This window comes from Siphateles boraxobius, unplaced genomic scaffold (assembly GCF_051911475.1).
Source record: "Siphateles boraxobius isolate OS27281-9 unplaced genomic scaffold, OSU_SipBor_1 22, whole genome shotgun sequence".
Classification (NCBI taxonomy): domain Eukaryota; kingdom Metazoa; phylum Chordata; class Actinopteri; order Cypriniformes; family Leuciscidae; genus Siphateles; species Siphateles boraxobius.
In genome coordinates, this window is record NW_027508833.1 from 37,015,912 (window position 1) to 37,042,500 (window position 26,589).

Below are 26,589 nucleotides of genomic sequence, written 5' to 3' on the forward strand. Positions count from 1 at the left end.
TAGGAACCTCCCCTCCCCATGGCCCTTTGACACCACCTCAACTTACATCGTAGTCTCAAAAAACGCCGCGTCCAATGTGGGTCTAGTATTAGGATCTCCAGCCCCTCCACGCTAAGATTAGGGCACATTCTCCGATCCAGCACAGTAAGGAATATAAAGCTCCTGCTCTGTGTACGGATGCTGAGGTCTGCACCCATCTGCTCAGCTTCTGCCCACTAATCTGCTGCGAACCAGAGAGAGAGAGAGACTGCGGATAACATTCGTTCTTGTGAGTCTACCACCAGAGGTTTTTACTTGCACCCGAGTGTCCACAGTGACAAATGTGGTTTAGAGGTGACTGATTAAAAAGGAAAAGCTGGGCCGCTTGCCTTGCAAGAGTAGCTGTCATCTACGGAAACTCTCAGACCAGACATATTGAAAATCTACAGGCGTAATCGGTTCATATGCAACAGCAGATGTCTGCGAGGAAAAAACGCAGGGTACATGTTTCAATCAAGCGCACAGCAACAAGCAAAGCTAAACGAGTATGGATTAATATGACAGGGCTAACCCGCATCCTGATTTATAGGGCATTGTGGTATGTGCATATGTGTACCGCAGAACATTAAGGAGGATGGTGAAGGCGCTCTTTTCCCATTTCAGTCGAACACAGATCTTATCTCATCCCAGCGAGGAGCCAGCGAGTGGCATTTTCAAAGGAATTAGACCAGAGCTTCCAGCATGTCTGCCAAACGCTGCACGGTGAGTGAACACTCCACTAGGGAACAGATGGTCATTACGATCATTTATAAGTTATTAGCGCACATGATCCTACCTTGGTCTGCCTAATCCAACAGTGCCTGTTTTTATCTGGTTCCGTTCAGAGTGAGCGCACCTGCCCTAATGATCAGGATGCTCCAACTCATCATCTTGGCATATAGTGAATGATGTAGATGTTCCCACCAGGTGAAACACTCCTATTGGTTCAGAAGGAGAGGAACTTGTGGTTGATCTCATTGGGAGAAAGCCATTTTTTAGAATTTTTGCAACATCTGATTAATAACGTAATAAGGGTAGGATCTTCGTATAGTAAAGGGTGGATTGAAAACTTCAATGGGTGCCATAAATAAAATAAAATACAATTATTATTGTTATTATTATAAAAGGTGGTGCAGGAAATTACCCATGCAGGACTTGAATTACATCGGCCACACAATACAGATTTTACATTCACAGAGATTAGTGGGTGTATGGAAATAATATATTATAGGTATATGTTATAGATTGAAGACTGAGCTTTAAGATACTTGAGGTTATATAGCTTTTGTTTTCAGTTCCACATTGAGATTGATTTAACGTTTTTCTTTAATGCTGGTTCTCTTGAGCATGTGCTGAATGGCAGGGCTGTGGAGATGAAGGCTTCCCTGTCATCTCCCATGTTGTCTGCACAAACAAGTCACAGAATGAAAACCCCAAACAGGTGTGCGCTGACGCCGGATGTCGAACAGCCTGCCTCAGTCACATAGAGAGGCAAAAATAGAGCCAATCAATGTCCCGCATGGTTACAGTGGGTTTGTTTGTTCAAAGTGCCAAGGCCTCAATATAGAAAGAATCGCTAAACTTTTAATGAATGAATGAATGAATGTTGACCCTGATTGCTTCTAATCAAGGCATTAAATGAAATGAAATCAATAAAATTAAATATTTTTTACTGTTAAATGGGCTATATGTAAGAATTTTTATGTATTAATCTATTTTTATTGCCAATGTGTAAAGAGCTTGTAACGAAACTTAAAACACAAGACCTTCCCCGAATTCATAGGTTGTCTCTGAAAGCCTGTCTGATTTTTATGTGCAGGACTAGAAAACGGTTTAGCATGTGATGTTTACGCATGCCCCCGAGAGCCTCTCCTCCGTTCTAAGACAAATAAAATGAATGCTTTAATGTTCAAGATATGCCAAAAGACCCATTCTGCATTGTAATGTCAATGTGTCATTCAAAGAAAAGGGATTAATGAGGGTTATGCACAACAAACTACCCGTTCAGCTCTTTTTTTTCTTCTTCTTTTTTAAAACCATGAAAGTTAAATTTTCCTTCCTTCTATTTTTACTATAACAACCCCCTCACCCCCAAAACATCCCTTCGCTATAGGCAGCTTAAATACAACAGAATCTGTTCAGGTCTTTTTGTATGTGCTTCGTAATAGAGCCCTTTTAGATAACTTAAAAGGAGTGAGCAAAGATGAGCATAACTGATGTCCATTGCATATGCAGATTGATATCTAAAAGTGTTTTTTACTACACTGTGATTCGTACTGCCGTTAACACTTTCTCCAACAAGCAGAAGCAATGAAACCTGTTTTCTGTTCAGATTTAAATAGTCTATATTCTCAACTTCATAATCCAACTATAATAACAATGTAATTTTAATCACCTCATCTTTCAACATGATTCCGGTGAATTGCAGAGCTGGTGCAAACATACCCACATCACCATGAACAGATGCTTTCTTAACTGCTGTTGTGTTTATTTTAATATTGAGAGGAAAGCGTGCAGCACATTATTCATCCAAACACTGCTCTCAAAAGTGTAGGGTGTGAAGAACTAAACATTATGGAAACTTGTTTTAGTTTAAATGATAATTGCAACTTTTTTCTCAGAATTGCTGTAAATAAACGTACAATTTCTATTTAGATATAAACTTGCATTTCTGATATTTCTTGCAATTCTGACTTTTTCTCGCAATTTCAAGTTTATATCTTGCAATTCTGACTTTTATTCTTACATTTGCATGTTATAAAGTCAAAATTTCAAGATATAAACTCGCAATTCTGTGAAAAAAATACTTTATAACATTCAATTGTGACTATATAACGCAAGTCTGACTTCATAACTCGCAATTGTGAGTTTATCCCTTGCAATTCTGACTTTATAACATGCAATTGCAACTATGTATGTACACGTGTGTACTCGAGCAAGAAGTTGCTGGCTGCAGTTCACTTAACGGCCACCGGTGTCGCCAATAACAAAGATTTCTGAATTCTACATATAGCCCCTTTAAGATAGGTAGAGAGAGAGAGAGAGAGAGAGAGAGAGAGAGAGAGAGAGAGAGAGAGAGAGAGAGAGAGAGAGAGAGAGATGCTGATTGCTGTTTACATTAAAAGGAATCAAACTCAGGTCCGAGTGCTTGGAGTTTTGTATATAAAAAGGTGGAGAATATGTGGTTAAATTGGTATAGTGAAGTTACTGCTGGCATGGGCTATAAGGAGCAGCTTGTCCCCTGCTGATGTGGCTTAAGGAAGAAGGAAGAAACAGGAAGCTATTCGCCCCAAGACAGATGGACGCTCGTCCTGAGGAGATGCTCCTCTTCCACAGCACCTTCACTCATAAAATCTACTCACACAGAGTGGAGAATAGATCGGAAGAGAGGGGAAGGTATGGGAGAGGTGTGACACGTGCGATTTCTGTCAGGTGGAGTGAGAACGTTCCTATCGCATGACTTGAGAGAGCAGTGTCAGATCTGCATGGTGCCAGATTGTCAAGTGACACAGGCAATCGTACCGTACATGTGTCACATGTGCTTCATTAGGGTAAGGGAGACCACGCACACACACATGACGTGTGTGTGGGTTGAGACGCAGTGATAGGCCTGAATCTCCGGCACCCTCACAGGTGTGTGCATCGCCACAGTCGGATGCTCTCATCCACATGAGCGGCACATGAGAGGTGCAAACAGCTGTGTGTTGACTTGATTGCGAATTTGATCTGTGAGCTACGACAGAGCTAATGAGAATGTTTCTATCCAAGAATACATCTGAAATTCATGTTGACCCTCACCTTTATCATGATTGGATACTTTATTTGGTGAATTCATTATCCAATCAGAAAAAAGCAGCTAAATCTGTTTCGTTTTTTTTTTTTTTTTCATGTTTACAAAAGCTGTGTCATATTTAAGCTAGCGCACCCTACATGCTAGCTGCCTTGAGCACATTTTAAGACTCTTTTTCTCGTTTTGTCGTGTCAACACTTTGCTGCACACTTTACAACGTTAACAACTTCAGCAAAACTACACTTCTAGCTCACATTGCAAACTGAGAATTGATTCTTGACAACAAACAACATTGATGAAACTGTTTGGCTACAATCTGAGGCTACAATCGCAGTATAGTCGCAAATTTAAAGGATAGCTTACTGAAAACAAAAAAAATGTATAGAGACCTGCACGTGACATCCGTCTAAAAACTCAAGATGCCGTGCTCAGGAATGGTTTTGAAAAAAGTACAGCACAGAAGACGTGAGATCGTATGTGAGATTTTGAGACGTGATGCAATAACAGAAATAACAAAAATAGTCAAACAGCAGAATAGCTACTGTTTTTGGCATGGGAAAAAATTACTTTTGGTTTTGGACCTGACATTGAGTGGAGCTGTATCTAAAAGTTGAAATTCTTTTAACTTGATACAGCGTCTTAAAAATGCGGCGCTCATGTGCGAGACACTGCAAAAGACGCGAGACACGAGCACAGTGATCATACACGTCTGTCTAGCGCGTGTTTAGTTAGAAAAACAATGGAAAAGTAGTGTAAAAGTGCGACGCTGCAAAAGACGTGAGTGAAACGGTTAAAGACGTCTATCTAGGATGTGTTTACATTGAAAAACAATGGATAAGTAGCAATTCATTCCCTTGTTTTAGTTAAATCTCTGCAGCATTTTAATTGTTTTCCTCATTTTAGGTTAATCATGACCACATTGAAATTCCAATATGTTGTTTTGGACCCCATTGACTAACATTGTTTCATTGTGGGCAAAAACAGGATCTTCTTTTGTGTTCTGGAGATACTGGTTTAGAACAACATAAAGGAGAATATATGATGATAGGATTTTCATTTTTGGGTAAACTATTTAAAACCTGAGGGGTTTCTAGTAATGTGCATTTGACTTTATTGACAGACAATCCTGATGTATCAAAGCATGACAATTGTTATAGAAGAATTGTGCTGCATTTGCGCACTCACAATTAGGACTTTGATCCTTTACAGCATGCGACAAAGGGTCACGTGATAGTGAGATATTTCACTTGTACTGAGTAATAATGGTGGAGTCTCAGCATAAACAGCAGATCAAACATCATATATTGTGTTCACCAGCCAAAGGTTCCCTTTACACCTGGCATTAACATGCATTAGGTGATCGGATCACAATTGAACAACTGACCACATGAAAACACAGGTGTAAATACATCCAAGATGTATTGTAATCGGATCAATCAAACCACATTTGGATGTGATCAAGGACAGATTCTGACCACATTTGATGAAGGTGTAAATGCGGATGCGTTTTCTTTGTCTTTTCTTTTTATTCTGGTCTCACAATGCAAAAAACAACAAATAGCCTACCAGGTACGTACTGTATACACCATGTATTATTGTCAATGTTTCTGGCCTTCAGTTGCAAAAATGATTACAGTAAAATGCATTTTTAAGGCAATATATAAAACCCAGCTAAAGAATATCCACATACTATCTGGACACAAATTGCATGTTAATTCTAGGTGTAAAGGGGACACTGCATGCGTCAGATCCGAACAACTCTCGGTTCTGAGCGCAGGTAAAAATCCCTCCTGTAGCCAGATGGGCTTCACTATTACACATAAAACACAGAGCTGCACAAATCCTGTGCCCACATGGTCCCAGCAAAAGTGTGATGGGACATCTATTGCCACAGAGAGAGCGCAGTGATAGATAGAATGAAAGGAAAGAGACAGAAAGAGAAACAGAAGGAGGGGGGCTGTGCGCTACAGCTGGCATGGAATTTACAGCGCCAGTCGCCAGTGTTGCAGAGCTCCTTAACAACTTCACAGGCTGCAGAGAAGAGCTTTAAAGTGTCCACATGGCCTCTGCAGCAGGGCTTTAGAAGGGTTCTGCTCAACTCCTTCCACCAGCTGCTGCTGGGGACACCAGCGCGTCTGTGTGTGTGTGTGTGTGTGTGTGTGTGTGTGTGTGTGTGTGTGTGTGTGTGTGTGTGTGTGTGTGTGTGTGTGTGTGTGTGTGTGTGTGTGTGTGTGTGTGTGTGTGTGTGTGTGTGAGACGGAAACAAATCTGTGCAGAAGAGAAAGGGTGTCAGAGCAGAAAAAAAACAAGTGTAAGAAAATGATTTTAAAAAACAAATAAATGCTTTTAAAAAATGCATGTTAAGAAAGCAAAAATAAGTAGATATGACTAACTGTAGCTTTTTGGAAAATAATGTTGGCTTTCATAACAACTGATGACTTCAGTTCAAAAACGTATGCATTTAAGTAAAAACTTTTAGTTTCTGCAGAAAATGTAAAGAAATTAATACTTTTAAATTGATCAAAAGTGAAAGTGATATCACGTTACAAAAATGTATATTTCAGATAAATGCTGTTCTTTTGAACTTTTGATTCATTAAAGAATCCTAAAAAACTGTTTTGATCATTGGTAATAAAAAAAAAAGTTTCTAGAGCAGCAAATCAGCATATTAGAATGATTTCTGAATGATCACGTGACGGAAGCAATGATGCTGAAAATGCTGCTTTGCCTGCACAGGAAGAACTTATATTTTAAAATATATTCAAATAGAAAATGAACGTTTCCCGGTGTACCATCACAGACTTGGGTTGATGGGATTCCTTCACACAGTCTTACTCCATGTGTGGGGGAGATTTGAGGTAATGTTTCTTTGCTCTTTTGTCATTCTTTGCTCAAATGTTCTCCTCTCACCGGGGTCTCAGATGTCCTTTACAGAGCATATTTCAGTAGTCTTATGACAAAAGGGGGTTTGCGGGGATCAGAGTGTATTCCCACCATCTCTATGCAAACCCGGGCCACATTCACTGTGGACATTAGCATTTCAAGGAGTTTCTATTAGCGATGGCAAGAAAAGCTTCCCTCTGTGGGGGAGATCCATTTTGTCCTCTTTTCCAACATCTGTTCTAACCTACAGAGCCAGAAGGGGAACTAGATAATGCCAAAGAGGCTTTTGATTTACAGTAATGACACCACTGACTAAGTTTCTGTGAAGAGGAGGGTGGGCAACGAAATAAAAGACAAAAACAATTTTGTGCTATCTGTAATGAGACAATATTCAGTTCTCTCAGGAAAGCATCACAGGTGTGTTTCCCACCAACTTGAACCTATCTATATTCAATAGGAAAAGATGCTGTATTTTTAAAGTCTTTTTCTTATAGAACTCATTTTAAACTGTGACAGTCTTTGATACAAGAACAGGATAGATAGATATATGAAAGGAGAGAGAGACAGTTGACAAGAGTGTGGGGCTTGATCCTCGGCCCATCTGCCCTGTCCTTGCAGTCTGTTGCTCGGGCTGGACTGAACTGGATGGCAGGAGGTCCGCTATACCCTCACAGACGCTGCGTGAAGCTAAACCCCTCATGATCAAGGCTCAGGAGCTCAGTCATGACGCAGTGTCAAAGCTCCCAGCTCCACATGTCACTGACGGACTCAAGACTGGACAAACAGGTGACTGGACTATAAGCAGTGACCTATAGTGTGAGATGATAAACTCCATGTAAACCCATTTAAACAACATATTTAGTGTAACTATAAGTCTAACACTTTATTTCGATGGTCCACTTTTGTCATTCTACTAAGTTAATTTGCAACTACATGTCAAATCACTGTCATTAGAGTTTTAACTGTCTGCTTAATATCTGCTAACACTTTATTGTGATGCTCACTCAACAGACATTCTACTGACTATAAATAACTTTGCATCTACACGTCAACTTTTTCACTAACTTAAATCCTAACACCTAACCCTAACCAAACAGTACTAATACTCTAATGAGAGTTAGTTGACATGTAGTTGTAAATGTACTTAAAAGTTAGTAGAATGTCTAAAGTGGACCATCGGAATAAAGTGGAAAAATTATATGCACTGTTTATAACTTTATATTAATTAATTTGTAGGAGCATTTAAGTCAACTGCAATAAAACTATGACAATACACTTTTCCCGATACATATAGGGGAGACTGGGCTTGGCTGTCACACTTTACTCTAATATTTCTGTGTATGCTAGAAAAAGCTGTTTGATATTTCCATCATTATTGAAAAAAATACAGTTCACTGAACAAACAGTGACCATTTGTGACATCACCTGTCATATTATATTGCCTTTACATATATATATTTTGCTGTGAAGGCAATATAGTATGACAACACCATGTGATTAGTATTAGTATATCGCATTAGGATATCAAAAGGTATAAGATCAGACACTTTTCCCATTAGGATTTACTGAATAGGCTATGGCCCAAAAGCCTGGTGTGTTTTCTATTGTGTTCTTCCATCTGCACTGTCTTTAATTTAAATGCATGCAGTTGGCCACAAGCTTGTAGTTCAAAACAGATTTTGTGAAGATCACAAATGTCTTCAGTATGTCTGTGTAAGTAGATTTGGAAATAATTTAAGTGGAGTGAGCTGATTATAAAACATAAAAATGAATTTTTGATTCTGAATCCTCATGTTTCATGCTTTACCAAACAAGTTTTACAATGTGATGTAATCAAACTGAGCCTATTGAGTTATAGGTTTGGGCCACCTGCACTGACCACCTGGCTGCTTTGTTTAGGGATTTCATTGTTGTGGGCTGTGGGCGTACAATTCATGCTCTCTTTTTTGGACAATGAACTCACTCTCTCACTCACTTGCATTTTCATCTCTAGCGATTCTAAGAAAAAGCATGTGACCTATCCATCCCAGGCCAGGTGCCATCTTATCTAACCGTGGTGCAGCACTGCAATTATTTTCCCTTGTGTGGTCCAGATGCAAAACCATCAAGAGAACATCACTTCTAATGATTATCTTAGGTGCTATTCTAGAACCCGAGTGCATTAGATGTGCGTGTGAGACATTATATCTGTGTTTCCAATAATCAGAGCCAGCAGGATCTCAATGCCAACCGGATGAGTGGGAAAAGCACTTCACAGTACCTGTAGTCTCCACAGCTTGCTTGAAATTTTAGTTTATAACTTACCGAATAGAGCACAATACACACTTCACATAAGAAAGTGTGTATACATTATTTTATGTATATGTATACTTAAATATTTTTAAATACATAAATAGAATGGACAGAAAACTGAGCAGCACATCTTTGACCTAAATACTAAGTGAGGCATTACGCAACAATAAATGTTTAAAACAGTATGTGTGGTGCACATCATTTGTGAAATAAAATATTATTTTTTCCATAAAAATGTCTTATAGACACCATAAAATCAAAATGGACAATTCTTGTTTTTTTTTTTATTCACTCTTTCGGTGACATCTCTTCTCTTCTCTGATGACGTGTTTACTACTACATTTTTCTCATCCAAGAAGCTGTTTCACTCAGATATACGTCACAATAGGGAAGGAAAGATGATTGTTTCAGGTTTCATTTCTTGCAGACTTTACCTTATGGCATCTGATCCAAAAAAAGTCAATATTTACAGCTCTAATACCTCCTGTTCATTGTCGGACTGCAAATGGAAAGTCAAGTCAAACTGGGTGCATTATGGGATACAATATTCTGTGCAGTGTAGTTTGTTGTGTGTTGCACATTTAGAAATATGTAAAGTACACACTATAAACTGAAATAACAGAGAGTATATGTTAGCATGCTATCCCGAACATAGTCTTGAACAATGCATACAATCCCAGCATGCAAACACACACACACACACACACACACACACACACACACACACACACACACACACACACACACACACACACACACACACACACACACACACACACACACACACATACACACGCACACACACACGCACAGCTAAAGACACATGCTTGCATATGCGCATACACACAAACACGCACGCATACGCATGGCCAGATGGGCTTCAATACTAAGGCTTAGTTTAATGACAAAGAACCCTCAATCTGCAAAACATGGGTGGATTTAGCTATCATTTTAAAGTCCATCTGCGAGACGTTTGACTTCTGATCACAATGCTTCCTTGTTTAAATTGAAAAAAGTGCACTGACTTGTTCATCTGTGGGTATACGCACAACGTTTTAAGTAATGAACGTTCAAGCGAGAAGATGTGTCATGCCTTTAGCCCTACAACGACAACCTACCTAACATATGATTTGTCACCACGAAGCGTTTATTCATCGAGCGTACTGCAACCCGGGCCGGTCGGGTAGCAGAGAGAGAGATAGACAGACTGACAGCGAGGAGATAGACTAGCTACCTATTTATAGCCCAGGCCATCTGCAAAAGCTCCCTCTTGTCTTTGGTCATCCTGTTCACAAAGGCTGGGAGGCAGATTCCAGCAGCAGCCGCTCCATTCACTATTCATTCCAGGACCCGGCAGCTCCATATGGATCCGGACCACTGCTGGGCCCAGGCAGGCTCTGTTTTTTCCTTGGGATTGACATGGTAATGGAGCTGCAGAGGAAGGAGCTGTTCTGAGATCAGACGAGAGCTGCGGGCCCCTACACCCGTCTCTTTCCTCGACAGCTCCCAGGTCAGCCCTTTCACCCCTTCCGGCCACCCAACCGATCTGGGAGCACTATGGGCATCTGTGAAAGGCTAATGACAGGCTTTTATGTTTTGCCTGCTTTATTATAGCCCCACTAACCCTATCTGTCCATCCTAGCTGTATGCTGCACGATGCAGCCGGGCGTCTGGAGAATCCTTTAAAAAAATGATCTCACTGGCCCACTCAGTCCATTATACACTATAGGAAAAGATACATTTTTTATTATGACTTAGATTCTTTATGGTAGCATTTACATTACAAGACTTAAGTAACACAATTCGATTTTTCCCTCCCATGTGGCACAGATCAGATATAACCCACAAACTGGATTGTATGGTTTCCGATATTCTCAGATCGGTTTCAGGCCTCATTCATATGTGGAAATAAATCTGATATGAATCGGATACTTACATTTGCGTCTACCATGTACGTGGACAGATATTCCCCAGTCAATGTGAGTCATCATTGAAAAAGCGATGGTGGCGAACAACGTCAACTCAGGTGGACACCAACCACAGCAATTACAGCAGTGATCATTGCTACATTCAGCCAGGCTGCAACAAGGGCTCTGCTCTTTTTTCTCTGCCTTAAGAGACATTTGATGATACGGCAAGCAAAAGCTTGTATTATCTTCGACATTTCAAATCACAACGTTTTTTCTACCTTGGGTTGTTTCGTTTTTCTACCTTGGGTTGTTTCGCCAAGTGTATAGTGTAAATGCAGATATCAGATATGGGTCACTTTTAAAAGATGTAATGATATAGTCAACAAATCGGAATTGGGCATCAAGACCTGCAGTGTAAATGCGGCCTCTCTACATACCATGTCATGTAGCATTTTATATAAGGAAAAAGCTTTTTTTTTTTTATTCCTGCTACAACATCCATCATGACGTGAAAATCTAAAAATCTCTCAAGTGGTTATTCAAAATGAAACTCCCTGTGTTGAACAGACACAGTGGTGAAACTGCACTGGGCTGTGAGCACAGGGATCTGAGAGTGTTACGATCCTCTTAGTGTGTAAGAGCTCAGACATGGAGTGGCAGGGAACAGCACATGTGTCACAGCTTACATCCCCTTCCCTTTCTCAGATCCCCTTTCACACACTCACAGGTCAGCGTGGCAGAGCAGCATGGATCAGCTCATCAGACACGGGGCCCTCAGGACAGCCGCTGTATCAGGGGCCCCGTGCAGCGAACAGACTCTGCCAGGACCATCACTGTCAGCTTGTCTTTGTCGCCTGATCTGGCCCTGCTGCTACCACTGGACATTGAACAGCTATTAAAGAGGCCCTTGAAATTCCTTAGTGGCTCATTAGCATATCATGAATAATTCATAGACGTGGGGGTGGGGAAGGTGTAGAGCCAATGATGAAGAACAGCACCTCTATCAGTGTGCGCACAGCCCATCCTATTCCCAAGAGTCGGCCCCTCGATAAAGCACACTGCAGAGGAATCAATACAGCATGACATTAGCCTGCACTGATGCGCTTCTGACCCCATATGTTATTTGCCACAAATATGGCAAGGAGGGGTTGAAAATGAAGGATCCAGTAAATCAATATTAATTAATCTCTAGAATTAATCGGGTAATAACTGAGCTGTCCTTTCTACTTTGTTGTGAGGTTGCAAGAAATGCATTATTGCCATCTTGATTAGTGACACAATTGCATTAAATAAATAGTTAAATAAAAGAATAAAATTGTGTAATAGATTACCCAACCTTTACGCCATTCCAATCCAGCAGGACTTATTGTACTTTCTCCTCTGGAACACACAAAAATGTTAGAGTAATATAGTGATCTATGAGCACCATAAAAGTACAATAAAAATTGTTTATATGTCTCATGCAATATATTCCAAGTGTCCTAAAGTCATGTGATAATTTAAGGCTGAAATACACTACATGACTTTCGTCCCGGTCTGGACAAGCCGATGCTAGTTGCCGAAATTAAGAGCCAATCTGCAGAGTTTTAGCTTATGTAGAGTACAAAGCCGATTTTAAAAGTTGTGTAAAAGCAGCTTTTAATGTGACAAACGGGCCAAATGTTAAGACTCAATGATCAGTTGACTGAACTGAATATTACTGAATCAGTCTGAATAGATTTAGGCTACGTTTACACATAGCCGGGTATTTAGAGAAAGGAATATTTCCCCCCACTCCGTTTTCAATAATAACATCGTGCACACAACCCGCATAAATACGCCGCGAGCGCCATCATAACTATGCCAAACCTATGGGCGGCAGTGTAGGGAGAAGAATAAAGCCATGCAAGTCAATCAGAATCCTCAGAATCGACAAGAGAGAACCTAAAACCCCGTTTCTCCCAGATGACACGGCAACACATAACCGCCGTTTTCAGAAATCTCCACTTTGGCCAGAGTTTTTAGAAATAATCGTTTTCTGTGATAAAAACAGGGTTTTCATGTAAATGAGAGGCCAAACCGCAGGGAAATATCTGCGTTTTCCCTTCGTGTAAACGAGGCCTTAGACTGGTTTTGGGAAGTAGATCAATCGATTCACTAAAAAAGACACTAAAACTCACTGTCAATTATATATGTAATTAATAGATTGTCATTTTAAAATTCATATGTGTTGCTAAACACTTACAGTTACAATTAACAGGTTTTTACTGTAGCATTTTTACATTTTTTTCTGTAAAAACTACAAACATCTTTTTACAGTGCATGGGGCCATTGTATCCTGAAAAGTTCTGAATTTGAACATGAGCACAAACAATATGTAGTTAAAATCAGAGAAGTGTCGATTTCGCTGGGATGCTTAAAACAACAGCGATACCTGTTGAATGTAATCCCCGACCATGAAATATTGGCACACAGCCATGATATCTTTCTTCAGCGCTGCATGGTGAATACAGAGTCGTGCTGCTACCACAACACTGCAGGGAGAACCCAACTGCACAAGCCCTCGCTGTAAAAACACTCACCAGCCAATCAGAAGACATTTGATATTCATAGAATAATATTCTCACAACCAAACGTGTGGTGTTCAGAACAGATTTGAGATCTCAGAGTTCCTAGTACTGCACGTACCGACTGTCAGGCATCTGAAGTATACTCGTGTTCCTCGAGTGTTTTTATAACCCTACAACACTAGAAACCTTCTCTGAAAAACATAACAGTGAGGACATTATAGTGGATCACTAAAAGTCCAATGAGTGTCAAAGCTCAATGATTAATGTTCTGTTTGTTCCCTGCACAAAGCACATCCCTGACATTCCTGTTTGAAACCCGATACTTATTTCCATTATCTTATTACTTCAATCAGTCAAAATAATGTACAATTAAACTAAACTGTGAGTTCTTGGTGCCTAAACAACATCAAGGTATTAATTCTCCATCTTAATCATCGGTTTCAAGGGGTAACTGACATATTATTAAATATTTAGTATAAATGGCTTTGATTTAGAAAGCCTGCTGAAAGGTGTCTCTACATTTTGGTGTAAAACATAAAGGGTGTGTTCTAGGTTGAATGCAAAGTAAAAGCTCTAAATAATGCCTCATATTCTGACATTTTCATATAGAGTCCAGAAATAACATTCTGTTGACCGTGAGAGCAAAGCTTTACACAAAACCCCAGACCCCTCACTTGTCTAAAATGCTCTCCAACTATTTAATAATAGTGAAAGAAACTAATTCCCCATTGACTCTCTCTTCCCTGTGAGCTATATAAAGAGATGAGATTGAGTAAGAGTCCAGTGACTGAGAGCAGAAGCCAGTAGGGAAGTGGCGCAAAAGAAAAACTACAGTCTTTGCAATCCAGCGCATAGACTCTACAGCGGAGAAAACGAATAAAACCAGGCAGTTTGAGTGGCAGAAGCTACCACAATAACCAAAACGTTGCATGTTTATACGGTATCAGATAGTCTCAGGCAGTTTCAGATCTCCCAAATACTCTCAATTCCCTTGTGACACTGAAGACTGAGGTGTTTGGACTGAGAAAGGAGCCTTTCAGGATTTCTCTTCCTCAATAATGCATTGCACACTACTGGTTTCTCTAACTTCTACTTAGGAGGACTGACACATCTTTATTCTTTTGTTAATTCTATATTCACCTGATGCTGCATCTACAAGTCCCCACAAACCTTATTCCCAGCAGCGCCATCTTTGCTTTTTAACAGGAATAAAAAGCGAGGCTGTGAGGGATAGACCAACGCTATCTCACGACCAATTCGTACCAATTCTTAAAAGGTGGCTAATTCGGAGGAATTCGTACGACCTCCCTCGTACGAATTTGTACGATTTGTCTAAACCCACGTGATGGGTAGGTTTAGGGGCGGGGTCAGGGGTAGGTCGTACAAATTCATACGAATTGGGCAACTCGTAAAATATGTACGATTTAGCAAAAATCGTACTAATTCGTACGAGTGAGGTCGTATGAATTCGTACGAATTAGCCACCTCGTAAAATTCGTACGAATCGCTGTGAGATCGGGCTGGATAGACATACACCTCTTCAGTGGGTTGAACTGTTATTTAATGTGTTTTTTAACTGTTCTGCTGACGAAACTAAATATATTTCCAAGAAATTTCAGTAGACAAAAAGCTCATAACTTCATACCTGTCATGGCGCTGGTCTAAATAAGGTCTATAGAGCAGCCAAAGCATCAGCACTGTATGGGAGTCGGTTCAAAAGATCTCACGCTGCAAAAAAGCTGGATGATGTGCGTGCGGTTTAATCAGGTGGCCGTTTCATAGCTTTCCTTTTGGTCTTTATTTCCAAGGTGCTCCACTAAATGACATTCGTGGGTGGGGTCAAGGTTAGGGTTTTGGCGATCTGCCCATCGGAAAAACTTCAGGTGCTCCCAATGGCCAGTCAGACTTCTCCACCCACAGCCAATCACGGGCCTCCTCATTGCTGGGTATCATGCACGTGATTCATGTATGTCCTTGTTTAGCCACGCCCCTTTTCAGCGCTGCGCTCGTTGTATTCTGTCTTCCGGTTTGTATTTCCACAGCATTAAGGTAAGATCTTACAGATTTACGCATGAACCACTTATTTTAAAATCATCCCGGTTTACTGACATTTTTTATAACATCCACTTTAAATATAACAATTTTGATAGCTTTCGTTAACTCTACAATTAATAAATCCACTTCACCAGCTAAATACTCTTCGACAGCTATGCTACATAACTGAATGTGACGAGACAAAAAAAGTCTTGTGTTTACAACATATTAGACAAATGAATAAGATTGCATGTGTGCATATTTTCAAATAAAATGTAATTTGCAAATAATTTAATTAGTTCATAGACATAGAACCTGTATTTTATTTTTTTATTTATTCCCTTAAATCCCAATTAACTCTTTAATTATTTAATTAATTTAAATAAAAAGCCCCCCCCCCCCCCACACACACACACACACATACACACAAACTAATAATAGGCCTACTAATAATAATAAGAACCGTATAATAATAGCTTTAAATTTGACAATTGTAAAACAATTATAAGGCACAAAAGCCACTAGTTGTAGGTAACAAGCCTCTTTTAGCCAAAATATATATAAGGTGTGTAAAATTACAACATTTAAGAGATGTGACAACTTGCCTCGATCCAACACCTTGTCCTGACACAGATTAACCTTTCGGTTAAAATCTACCATAATTAAATGAATATGGTATGACTAGCTTGCAGGTGTGGTTTTACTGTATTCACTTGTTTATAACCAAAAAAAATTATGATTTTGGAAAATAACTATTGTAACAACTAGCCCTTGGGCTGTAGGGTCTCCCTTATTTGTATTTGCATTATGAAAGATTAGTTAATGCTCTGGCACTGGCAGCAAGGAAGTGTTTCAATGGTTTCACAAAAAGGCTATTGAGTACAAGCAGCACTGCATTACGCAACCAAAAAAAAAAGATACTCGAGTTCAGAATTGCTAAATTTCTCAGGACCCTCTTTGGGAGGCGAACAATAGCTTAAGCCAAACATCAACGCCACGCCCATGGGGTCGATGTTTGCTACAAGAGTCGCGAGCCACACTTTCACGCGTGTACTGCTGCACGCGACAGGCGCGTGGGAGCCTCGCAAAGCCTCTACCGAGAGCCGAAACCGAACACAGCCGATCGAGAAATGAAACGATTATGCGTCCGGATGTTTAAAAATGCCATGGCGAAGTATTTTGTGGGGACTCGAGGTTATCGGGACAGCAATATTTTGTTTTCTCCCACTGGTTATCAGGAAGTGTGATGTGAGAGTTTCAAAATCTCGCATTTCTAAAGAGGAATTTAATGAAAGCATCGCGTAATGTTATGTGAATGACTTTCAGATTCTTCGTGATAATTGTAGATAGGCTACCGTATAGCCATAGTTTATGTCTATTTATGTTATGGGCTTCTTAAGTGTTGTGCATATTGTTTTCAACGATAGTAGACGACAACAAGCGACTCTTTGGGATCTGGTGAGCTGGAGACGGAGGAATTGTGCAGCTGCAGTGAGCTGGAACAGCAGAGGAGGCGGGACAGACATCCTGACTCCATCCCGTGGAGAACTCGTCAACTTTCTGCCAACTTTAGATTGTTTTCTTGCCATTATCATTGTTAGCATTTTGACAGGAGACAGAACAAACGTGACTCTAAAATATTGGGATATGGTAATGTTCTGGTAGCCTATGAGAAGCCTGTAGCCTACTTAGTTTTAAAGTGTGAGTTTTTCGTTATTAATCTGCCTTTACCGTCTAGATACCATCTACTTCCCTTGGGCATCATTTACTTACCCTCAAGTTCTTCCAACCCTGAATGGGTTTCTTTCTTCAGTTGAACACAAAAGATATTTTTGAAGAATGTAGGTAGGCTATCCAGACAGTTGACGGTTGCCATTGACTTGCATAGTATTTTTTTCCTTCTTTGGAATTCAGTGGCTACCGTCAACTTGGTTACCGACATTCTTCAAAATATCTTCTTTTGTGTTTAACAGAAGAAAGAAACTCATATGGAGGTTTGGAACAACATGAGGATGAGTAAATAATGACATCATCTTCATTTTTGGGTGAACTAGGCTATCCCTAAGGCAATCTGTGTTCACGCGCGATTCCTATTCATCCCTGCGTGTAAAATACATAGGCTATAGTTGTAAGAACCCACAAGTTTTTTCTTTTCTTTTAAAACCAACCCCATAACTCGCAATTGTTTTTCGCTTTAGCTTTCTTTCAACGAATTACCCATTTAAATGAAGGCGCTTCTTCTCTTTTTAATCCATAAAAATGCATAACTAACTGAAAGTAGCCTACGTTCTACCTCGGGCACATTGAGATAAAGTTGATGTAACTCAAGGTTACTCATTATTAGGCTACGTTCGTTTCAAAGTCTAGATTGTTTCAAAAGGCCGAGGAGTCCTCCAAGTTAAACGTAAGCAAAGAAATGCAAATCGATGCAGGTGTGCGAGCCTCGGAGGTGACGAACTGAACTCCGATCTCGCAGCGCCCGGGCCCCATTGATCAGCTGAGAACTGGCCCCGTCTCCATAGCAGCCGCCTGGACGGCGCCGCGAGGACTGGCTGCAGGGCCGCTGTCAATGGGTGACGTCACGGGGCTGGCGCCAGAGAGTCTGCGAGAGCGCGAGTTCGCGGCGCTGCTCTGTAGTGCTGCTTTGCTTGGTGCCAATTCATCACCTGTCAGGGATCAGTCAGGGTGTCATGCGAAATGTACACAGCTGTGAGAACAAAAAAAAAAAAAGGACGAGGGAGAAAATGGAAAAAGCCAGTTTCGGCAGATGCGGACGAAACCACAAAGCTCGTCATGTTTGCAAGTCCTGCGCGCGCTGAATGCAGTTTTTGTAGCAAAGATTTCCTTTAAAAAAGCAGTCTAAAATGCATCGACCTGGAGGTATCTTACAAGAAAGCTAGGTTAGCTACTTCATTTTCTAAGCAGTGATAATGAGAATGTACGAGGTGCATTCCGACACATCAACACGATTGCATACCGACGCATCTCCGCAAACATCTGTTTAGTCGGATATGCACAAGCAACCAGGAAATCTGTCTCCATTGTTACTTAGCATGTGTAAACAAAGAGCTTTTTTTCTATTTTCTGCCACCACTCTCGCCTCGCTCTAGACTGCCAAAAGGTTTCTAAAAAATGGTAATATAATCCGTCTCAGGATAAAAATATTCTTCCTAGTCCCATGAAGAATGAATGTTCACTTCAGTTGCAGCTGTGCAGTTTCACGTTAAAACTTACAGTAGGCTACACTTTCCCGGTAATTGATTCCTGCGCGTCTATCAATATTCTGTGGATGCTGTTAGCAGAATTCGTGCTCTGAGCAGGAGGATGTCCTGTCATCACTATTACATATCTTTTAAACAGGAATAAAGACTGCTTTCATAATGCCCCCGCAGTCATGATGTGTAAACAAACATAAACATTAAGGGCACAACAACACCAACTGCAGAAAGAAGCCTATAGACTTGAACCTGTTGTATAACATCTTGGTACATCCAAGGTGAACACCCTAGATAAAGAAACGCCACTACAAGAGCTTTGTTTTTAACTTAATCGGTTTAAAAAAATGTTTTTAATGTCCTGGAAGAGTTTGGGGGAGAGACACCGTCAGAGTGGGCACAATTTTGAAGAAAAATGTTGTAATAGAACTAAGGTCAAGTGACTAATAAACCCCCCCTGGCATCATTTTGCCATCTTTATTTAAAGTATGGTTGCATGCCACTGACTTCTAGGTAAATGTTGATCAGTTAAACAGTAGGCTAAGGGGGAAAATGAAAGTAAAGAAGCAATAACTTGAAATGTATTGGAAAAGAGATCTGTTAAGTTCCTGCCTATGCCTATTTAAAGGTTAATAGAAGGCTTAACTGGGGTTTGTAAATTTCATAAGCTGCATTATATAGATATATAAAATATGTTTACATCTTAGGCTACCTAGTAAAATAGTCACGTAGCCTAGGTATTGTATAGGATAATTTAAGATGTCCAGCATAAATCAGTCTAAGCTTGTTTTGACTCATTTTGACGGTTACACTAGAAACAAAGGCGGAAAATGCGTGAAAACATCCTTATGCTTTCCAGTCCCTAATTCTCTTGATCAGAAACAGGTACACTGATTTGAGAAATTATCCGTGGAAGCTGAAGGCAGTCAGCGCCACCCTAAACACGCGCTTTCACTGGTTAAGAACGCGGAAGAAATGGGTGGGTCTCTAGCGCTCAGCACAGCGGCCAATAGCGTAGTGCGAAGGCGATGATCGACGCGGCCTAACCCACCAATCAGCGCAATCCAAACCAGCGCGTGAACAACCCACCTAGCAGGGTGTATATATACAGCGATGACAGCTCGCTAATCCACTGCGTTTGCTTCAACAGCCCAGCGCAAAGAGGAAATCTCGAACACAAAGGCGATTCTTCCAACGAAACCGTTCCTTACACAGCTGTCAACATGAAGGCAATAAGCCCAGTGAGGTCTTTCCGGAAAAGTAGCGCGACTGTGACGGAGCACAGTCTGGGAATCTCACGGAGCAAGACCCCCGTGGACGATCCCCTGAGCCTGCTCTACAACATGAACGACTGCTACTCTAAACTGAAGGAGCTGGTGCCGAGTATCCCGCAGAACAAGAACGTGAGCAAAATGGAAATCCTTCAACATGTCATCGATTATATCCTGGACCTGCAGATCGCACTTGACTCGAATTCGGCGATCACCAGCCTGCATCACCCGCGAGCGGGGCAGGGGACATCCAGAACACCCCTGACAACACTCAACACAGACATCAGCATCCTCTCATTACAGGTGAATGTCCACAGAAAGAACAGTGTTACTCCAATATCTATCTATCTATCTATCTATCTATCTATCTATCTATCTATCTATCTATCTATCTATCTATCTATCTATCTATCTATCTATCTATCTATCGCATGTGAATTTTGAAACGCGCTATTAATGCACGACAAAGATTCATTGATTTGGTGCGTGTTTATGTGCAAGTTTGACCGCATATAAATATACTTTTTTTGTTTTTTGTCCCTTAGACACCTGAGTTTCAATCAGATTTGATCACAGAGGACAGCAGGACACTTTACCGTTAATCAGGTAAATGCTCTTGAACACTGGTTTTGATGAGCCTCTTTTGATGAGTATTAACGTTATATGCTGGAAATGACAGAGAAATATTTTGTGCTGTCAGAACAGAATTGAATTAAGAGCGTGAAATCAAATTTGTTAAGGACCATTTGTGTCACATAGTCTGTTAAGTAGTATAAAGTGTTTATTAATCATCAGTTGAGGTTGAATGTTGAAATGCTCCCATTGAAGGGAAGGCAGTGCTGGTGTACATCTGGAGCCCAGGGTTTTGCTCAGTCTCGGAGTGTTTGGTTAAATGTTCAAACTGCGGCTTCCTCTCTGGCGCCAGGCTGTCCGGATCTCTGCCCTGTTTGCATTCTCTAAATGCGCCTCTTTCTCAATCTTTTGCAGGTGTTTGGTTAAGACACAAGAACACACAGGACCTGGGAACTGGCTTTTCCTCCAATTTCTGTTCTCAGTCTGGAGTTTTTTTGTTTTTTGTTTTTTTCTTCTTTCTTTCCTGTAATTGAATCAAGAGACTTTTTTTGCTTCTAAAAGGACAATCCATGTGATGTGTTATAAGTTCGGACATTGATTATTTATCTTCTAAAAAGACTTATTTGGTCCTTTCTTCAAGAGGAAGAAGCACTATTCCCTGAAAATATGAGGGAAACCTGTAAAAGATCGCAAGGAATCTTTTCTCTGCATTGAGAAGTCTTACCTTTTTTTCGTGAAGACCGTGTGAATAGGAGATGACGTGGTTAGTTACTGTACAAAGTTTAAGTCTGTTTTTGTCAATTCTTTTGGCACATGAAGGACTGGACGTTGAAAATGACATGATGAAACCTTGCGAACTCTCTCAGAGTTTTATCTTGTATAGTTGCAGAAATTGGACTGTCAGTATCTGCAAAGTGTTATGCTGTATGCTGAGACTTTTTATAAAAGTAATATTGTAAATCATACCTTTTTTTTATACAAAATAAATCAAATGCTTTATTTGACACTGGTCTGTTATGCTTGCATCTTAAAAATGTGTATTAACAATCTACCAGTGTTGTGCTGTGTATATTATTGACCTTGCCTTTTATATCCAGGTACTAAAAGCGTGTCACTGACCTTTCATACATGCACATTTGCCCATTACTGACAAGAAGCTTAAATTAATCTTTTACATTGCCATGTTTGTGTAAAAGTACATCATTCCAGTTCGTAATGGGGGTAAATGTGCTATTTCCTAATATAAAACGGTCCACAAATCAAACAGCCTAGCAGTTTTTCTTGCGATTTAACCTCTTTCTGACTTCCTGTGTGGTGAAACTTGAAGGTGTCTGGAAGTAGAACATTAATTGTGACCGTTTCCACGAGTTCTCTCATTCGTATGTGTTATGGATGAACTGGCAGTTAAAATCAAAATTGAGCTTTTGATTTGTGGAATTCAATTAGTAAAATCATTGTCTGTAGCTTTACAGTCTGTCCCCTAACGAGCACAGAGGAATAAATTGGAGATCTAAAATGATTGATTTCATTTATCCGTTTTTTTTACAGCCTCAGCTACTCTGGAAACCCTAAAAATATTCAGAATTGTACAAGTCCTTTTGACTAGAATGGCGTAACTTAGAATAAACGTGAAATAAGCGGATCATTTTAAATGTGAGCATATCAGACATTAAAAATGAGATTTAATTTATAGTGCACTTATGAGTCATTTTGTGGGATAAAATACAGGAAAACCATTTAACTACAGACAAGATAATGGTATGCCATGTTTATTACATGCAATTCTGCAAAGTGTACATTTACAAATTAAAGGCATCTCAATTGCAGCCCAGACCTCTATTAGTGTTCTTGATATGAAGAGTGCGCCACCTGCTGGCAGCCAGACATCACCTCAGGAAAATAATGGACACATATTAATGTCACTTTTTTTTAATGGGGAAAATTATTTTCCATTGGCAAAACACTTGAAATGTGATTTTAAAATAACAAGTTTTGAAAATGTGATATATTAAGCAGCGCACACGAACCGTTAAAAGCTTAAATTGAGCAAGACGATTGTTATAATTTTAAAATGAAATAAATTTCAGACTCATTCAAAAGGTTTGAAAAGAATGAGGTTTATTAATGTGAGAAAATGGGACAAAATATTGAGGCACCAATAATTCCTTAAAGAAACCTCTACATTTTCTTGTTTTTCTCTTGATGTAACCGTTCATAAATCTAAAACACTACAAAGCAGAACACAAACTATAGGGATGATCCGAAAGGGAATCGGGCATTCAATCACAAATAAATAACATATTTCACAATACCGATCACAGCAAAAACACCAGCACTACCTATATGTGGTTAAATCCTCACTCTACATGATGATTTGAATATTGTGGACCAACCTACACTAGATCTTTAATGTTAGCAATGGAGCATGAAATAACAGGATTTGCACTAAACAAATCAGAAACTACGAACAGCTTCACAGCCTCCGTTTATTGCATTTTTAACACCACTCCAACAACAGCAACAAACACAATTCTCACACTTTTCTACACTGCAATCTCTTAAACAGTATTTTTGCTTTGTTTTACAGTTGAAAAATATCTAAAACGTCCTTAAAATAAGACATTTACGGATAAAACCAGATGAAATTGTGTAATATATTAAGACTTATTTTTGTAGAATAAGTTGTCATTGTAAAAATTCTATTTGTTAGTATCAATTAATGCATTAGGTTTAATGAACTAACACTGAACAGCAATTTAGTTTAATACGGTAACACTTTACAAAAAAATATTTAATTTGTTAACGGTTTATGTATTAACTAACAGCAATACATTTGTTACTGAATTTATTCATCTTTGTTAATGTTAGTTAATAAAAATACAGCTGTTCATTGTTTGTTCATGTTAATTCACAGTGCATTAACTAATACAACTTTTGATTTTAATAATGTATTAGTAAATGTTGACATTAACATGAACATAGATTAATAAATTCTTTAGAAGTATTGTTCATTTTTACTTCATGTTTACTAATGTAGTTAACAAATGAAACCTTAATGTAAAGTGTTACCAATATTACTTTATACATATACTATTGGTCATTGTTGTAACTCATGTTTATTCATAACACAATAATGTTTAATGAATGCAACTTGAAATGTTAAAAATGTATATGCAGAAATTAACATTAACCTACATTAATAAATGCTATAAAAGTATTTTTCATTGTTAGTTACTTAATGAATTTCCTAATGACACTGAATTTAACTCATTGTTTTTTAGTAAAATTTAAAAAAAAAAACGATTTATGCTTAGGTTTTTTTGTTGTATGAAACTTGAAATATTTTGTATGCAAAACTAAGAAAATACTGTCTAAGAAAATGAATTTGCAGTGATGGCTAATTTTGAATTTGTGTGTTAACTATGAAAAGAATCAAAGCAGAATCAACACCAAGACAACATGCAGTAACAGCATATGAACGATCAGTTTTGCTAACTTTTGTCAGACGGTTTTACAGTAATTATCCTTCAGCAGTTAAAGCAGGTGTGACCAGTCCTGTTCCTGTCCTACCTTCCAGCAAAGTTCAGCTCCAACCCTGAACCAGCTAAACAAGATCTTCAGGAGCACTGGATAATTACAGACAGGTGTGCTTGAACTGAGCTCTGCAGGAAGCTAGATCTCCAGAAACAGAACTAGGCATCCTTGAGTTAAATAAACCTGGTCATGCTCAGAGGACACTCTCTCGTTCCTCAGCAGCGTCGGGACCGATGGACCTCTTGCGTTGCAGGTTCTGGTTGGTCTCTGTGCTGGATCCGGGTCTTATAATGAGTGCGGGGCAGTCGGTGGAGCCGGAGGTCTCCTGCTGAGTGCTGTTGTTGATGTTGTTGTTGAGCGCAGTGTTGTCGGTTGAGCAGTTGAGGTTACCCACGGCTGAAGCGGGCCAGCTTTCCTCAGGGGTACTGCTGTCAGACAGAGCATCAGAGCAGATGGACATCCGGGCCACGGCCTCGTCTTGAAGGTTGCCCAGCTTGTGCGGCAAGACTCGCTTTTTAACCGGGCTCTCAAGAACCAGTTCGATCAGATGGGCCTCCTCTTCTTTCCTCTCCTGGACCGGTTCGCTCTCCTCATCTTGTAGCGAGTGGTCGGATGAGCTCCCGCTGGACCTCACTCCAGAGTCAGAGGATTTCTTGTCCAGCATGATGTCTGAAACGAAGCTCTTCCCTGTAGATAAGAGGCCTAGATCTGGTTTGGCGGCCCAGGGTTCCTCTCTTAGCAGCGGGGTGGCGTCTGTCTCCTCGTCCCCAGAATCTTCTTCATCGCTCGGCACGCTGTGGTAACAAGGCCCCTGGCCTCTGGTCTTGCGTCTGGGTGGGATTTTAGTGGCAGACCCATGCTCCGACTTCTCATCCTCCTCTGTAATGGGGTCTAGGCAAGCGCCATCCGGGGCTGAGGAGAAGTCCGCTATAGTGTCTGCGGGTTTGGAGCCCTTTTTGGCATAGGTTTTGCGCCCATCTTGCTCCCCTTCCTTAGTCTTCACCTCAGAGCTGGCTGAGAGGACTTGAGTGGGACTCTCTCGTCCAGCAGCAGACACCTCCAGCTGGGACATGTGCGAGATGTACTCCTGGTAAGCGTTGCGATATTCTGCCTGCTGCATGTCGGTCAGCTTACAGATGTCGTTGGAAGATTCCTGAGAGTTCAGGCTGGATATGCTGGACGTCCGGTGAGTGTTGGCCTAAAGGAGAAGATCAGGTCGATTTAGACAGTGATAGGCATTTCAAGCAATACTGCGCCCAAAATAAAACTTAAGCCATTTTTCTTTCTTTCATTGAACACAAAAGGAATTATTTAGCATTAGGGCTGGGTATCGATTAGGGGTGCCGCAATATACTGGTATTGATGAGAACAGTGATACTTTAAAAAAGTAAGTTAATAATACACACAATAATATAATAAATAATCCTTAGCCTGCAAAATGGACATTTAAAATGAAATGTATGTTTCAGACAGATCTTTGGAACCATTCATTTGTTCATGAATAAACACAGGTAGAATAAACCTACACAGGTCGCATTGTACGTTTGTTTTTGCATGCAGCCCTTGTTAACTCAATAGAAAGGCATTTCTTGCAATCATTTTGCGGTACAGTTTTATCGTACCACATTTAATACGAACATTCAAAAAAAAATTTGCTCTAGGGATTTGAAGAAACAATCGATTTAACACTTATTTTTTTACTTCCAGATGTTCAAACCTGGCACGTTTACTCAAGAATTTCATTGACTGTTCTTCATACAAGACAGTCACATGGCTTCAGAAGACTTGGAATAAGTAATTCCTTGTGTTCCATGAGAAGTTATGCAGGGTTCCAGAAACATGACAGTGAGTTGATGACAACATTTTCATTAGCTGATTTCATTAGGTGCATTCCAATTTGCGAAATTATGGACTATTTGATGCCGTTTTGTGTAAAAAATAAATAAATAGTGCGAGTAACACATTCACAGAAAGTTCCAAAAAGAAAAAGTGCACTTTAAAAACCCAGATGATGCACTTATTCAAACTAAAAAAAAACTTTCCTTACGTTTCCTTTCCCCATGTTGAATGATACAATAACCTCATAAAATCCATATGTAACAGACGTAGGCCATTAAGAGCTGTGCGTGTAAACCTCACTCACTCAAGAGACGTACTAGCGGCTCTTTAGTGTCCTTGTTATGCCTGGTTCAGATTACACGATTTTAGCCCGATTTTGGCACGATCCGTTTGACGTAGGGTGTCGTGGGGATTCGTAAACGACAACGGGCGTCGGGACGCAAGATTCGATCTTATCATCTTGTATAGTGTGTCATAGTGGGCGACAACCTACGTCGCGTCTGCGATGCTTCACGACATCAAGACAAAAAGACTAGCATGTTTAATTTTTTTAACGGTCGTCCACGACGGGTTCCGTCACATGTATGAGGTTGACCAATAGGAGCACAGAAGCTTTTCCATACACAACTTTCAAAAATGGCGAAACGAAAGAGAGACGAGTGTGCTACTAGGTGGAGTTAT

General features: G+C 40.0%; 2 protein-coding genes across 9 annotated transcripts in view; one reads left to right on the forward strand and one right to left on the reverse strand.

Moving 5' to 3' along the window:
- Positions 1-16,524: 16,524 nt before the first annotated feature.
- On the forward strand, positions 16,525-21,539 carry id2a (inhibitor of DNA binding 2a). Its single transcript, XM_077240068.1, has 3 exons — positions 16,525-20,265; positions 20,508-20,568; positions 20,950-21,539. The coding sequence occupies exons 1-2, from the start codon at positions 19,915-19,917 to the stop codon at positions 20,562-20,564; spliced, it is 408 nt and encodes a 135-aa protein (XP_077096183.1). The 5' UTR covers positions 16,525-19,914; the 3' UTR covers positions 20,565-20,568; positions 20,950-21,539.
- A 1,097-nt stretch (positions 21,540-22,636) lies between these two features.
- Positions 22,637-26,589, reverse strand: part of kidins220a (kinase D-interacting substrate 220a) — a 55,036-nt gene continuing 51,083 nt past the window's right edge. For all 8 annotated transcript variants that reach the window (XM_077240048.1, XM_077240046.1, XM_077240045.1 and 5 more), the window contains one exon: positions 22,637-25,267. In XM_077240048.1, the coding sequence (XP_077096163.1) occupies positions 24,263-25,267 (1,005 nt within the window). In that variant the 3' untranslated portion in view covers positions 22,637-24,262. The remainder of the gene's footprint in view (positions 25,268-26,589) is intronic.

Bases quoted from the DNA above. Each gene is read 5' to 3' on its own strand.
- id2a (XM_077240068.1), top strand. From the start codon at position 19,915: ATGAAGGCAATAAGCCCAGTGAGGTCTTTCCGGAAAAGTAGCGCGACT. The intron at 20,266-20,507 runs GTGAATGTCCAC...TTTGTCCCTTAG, and splicing joins TCAGCATCCTCTCATTACAG to ACACCTGAGTTTCAATCAGA.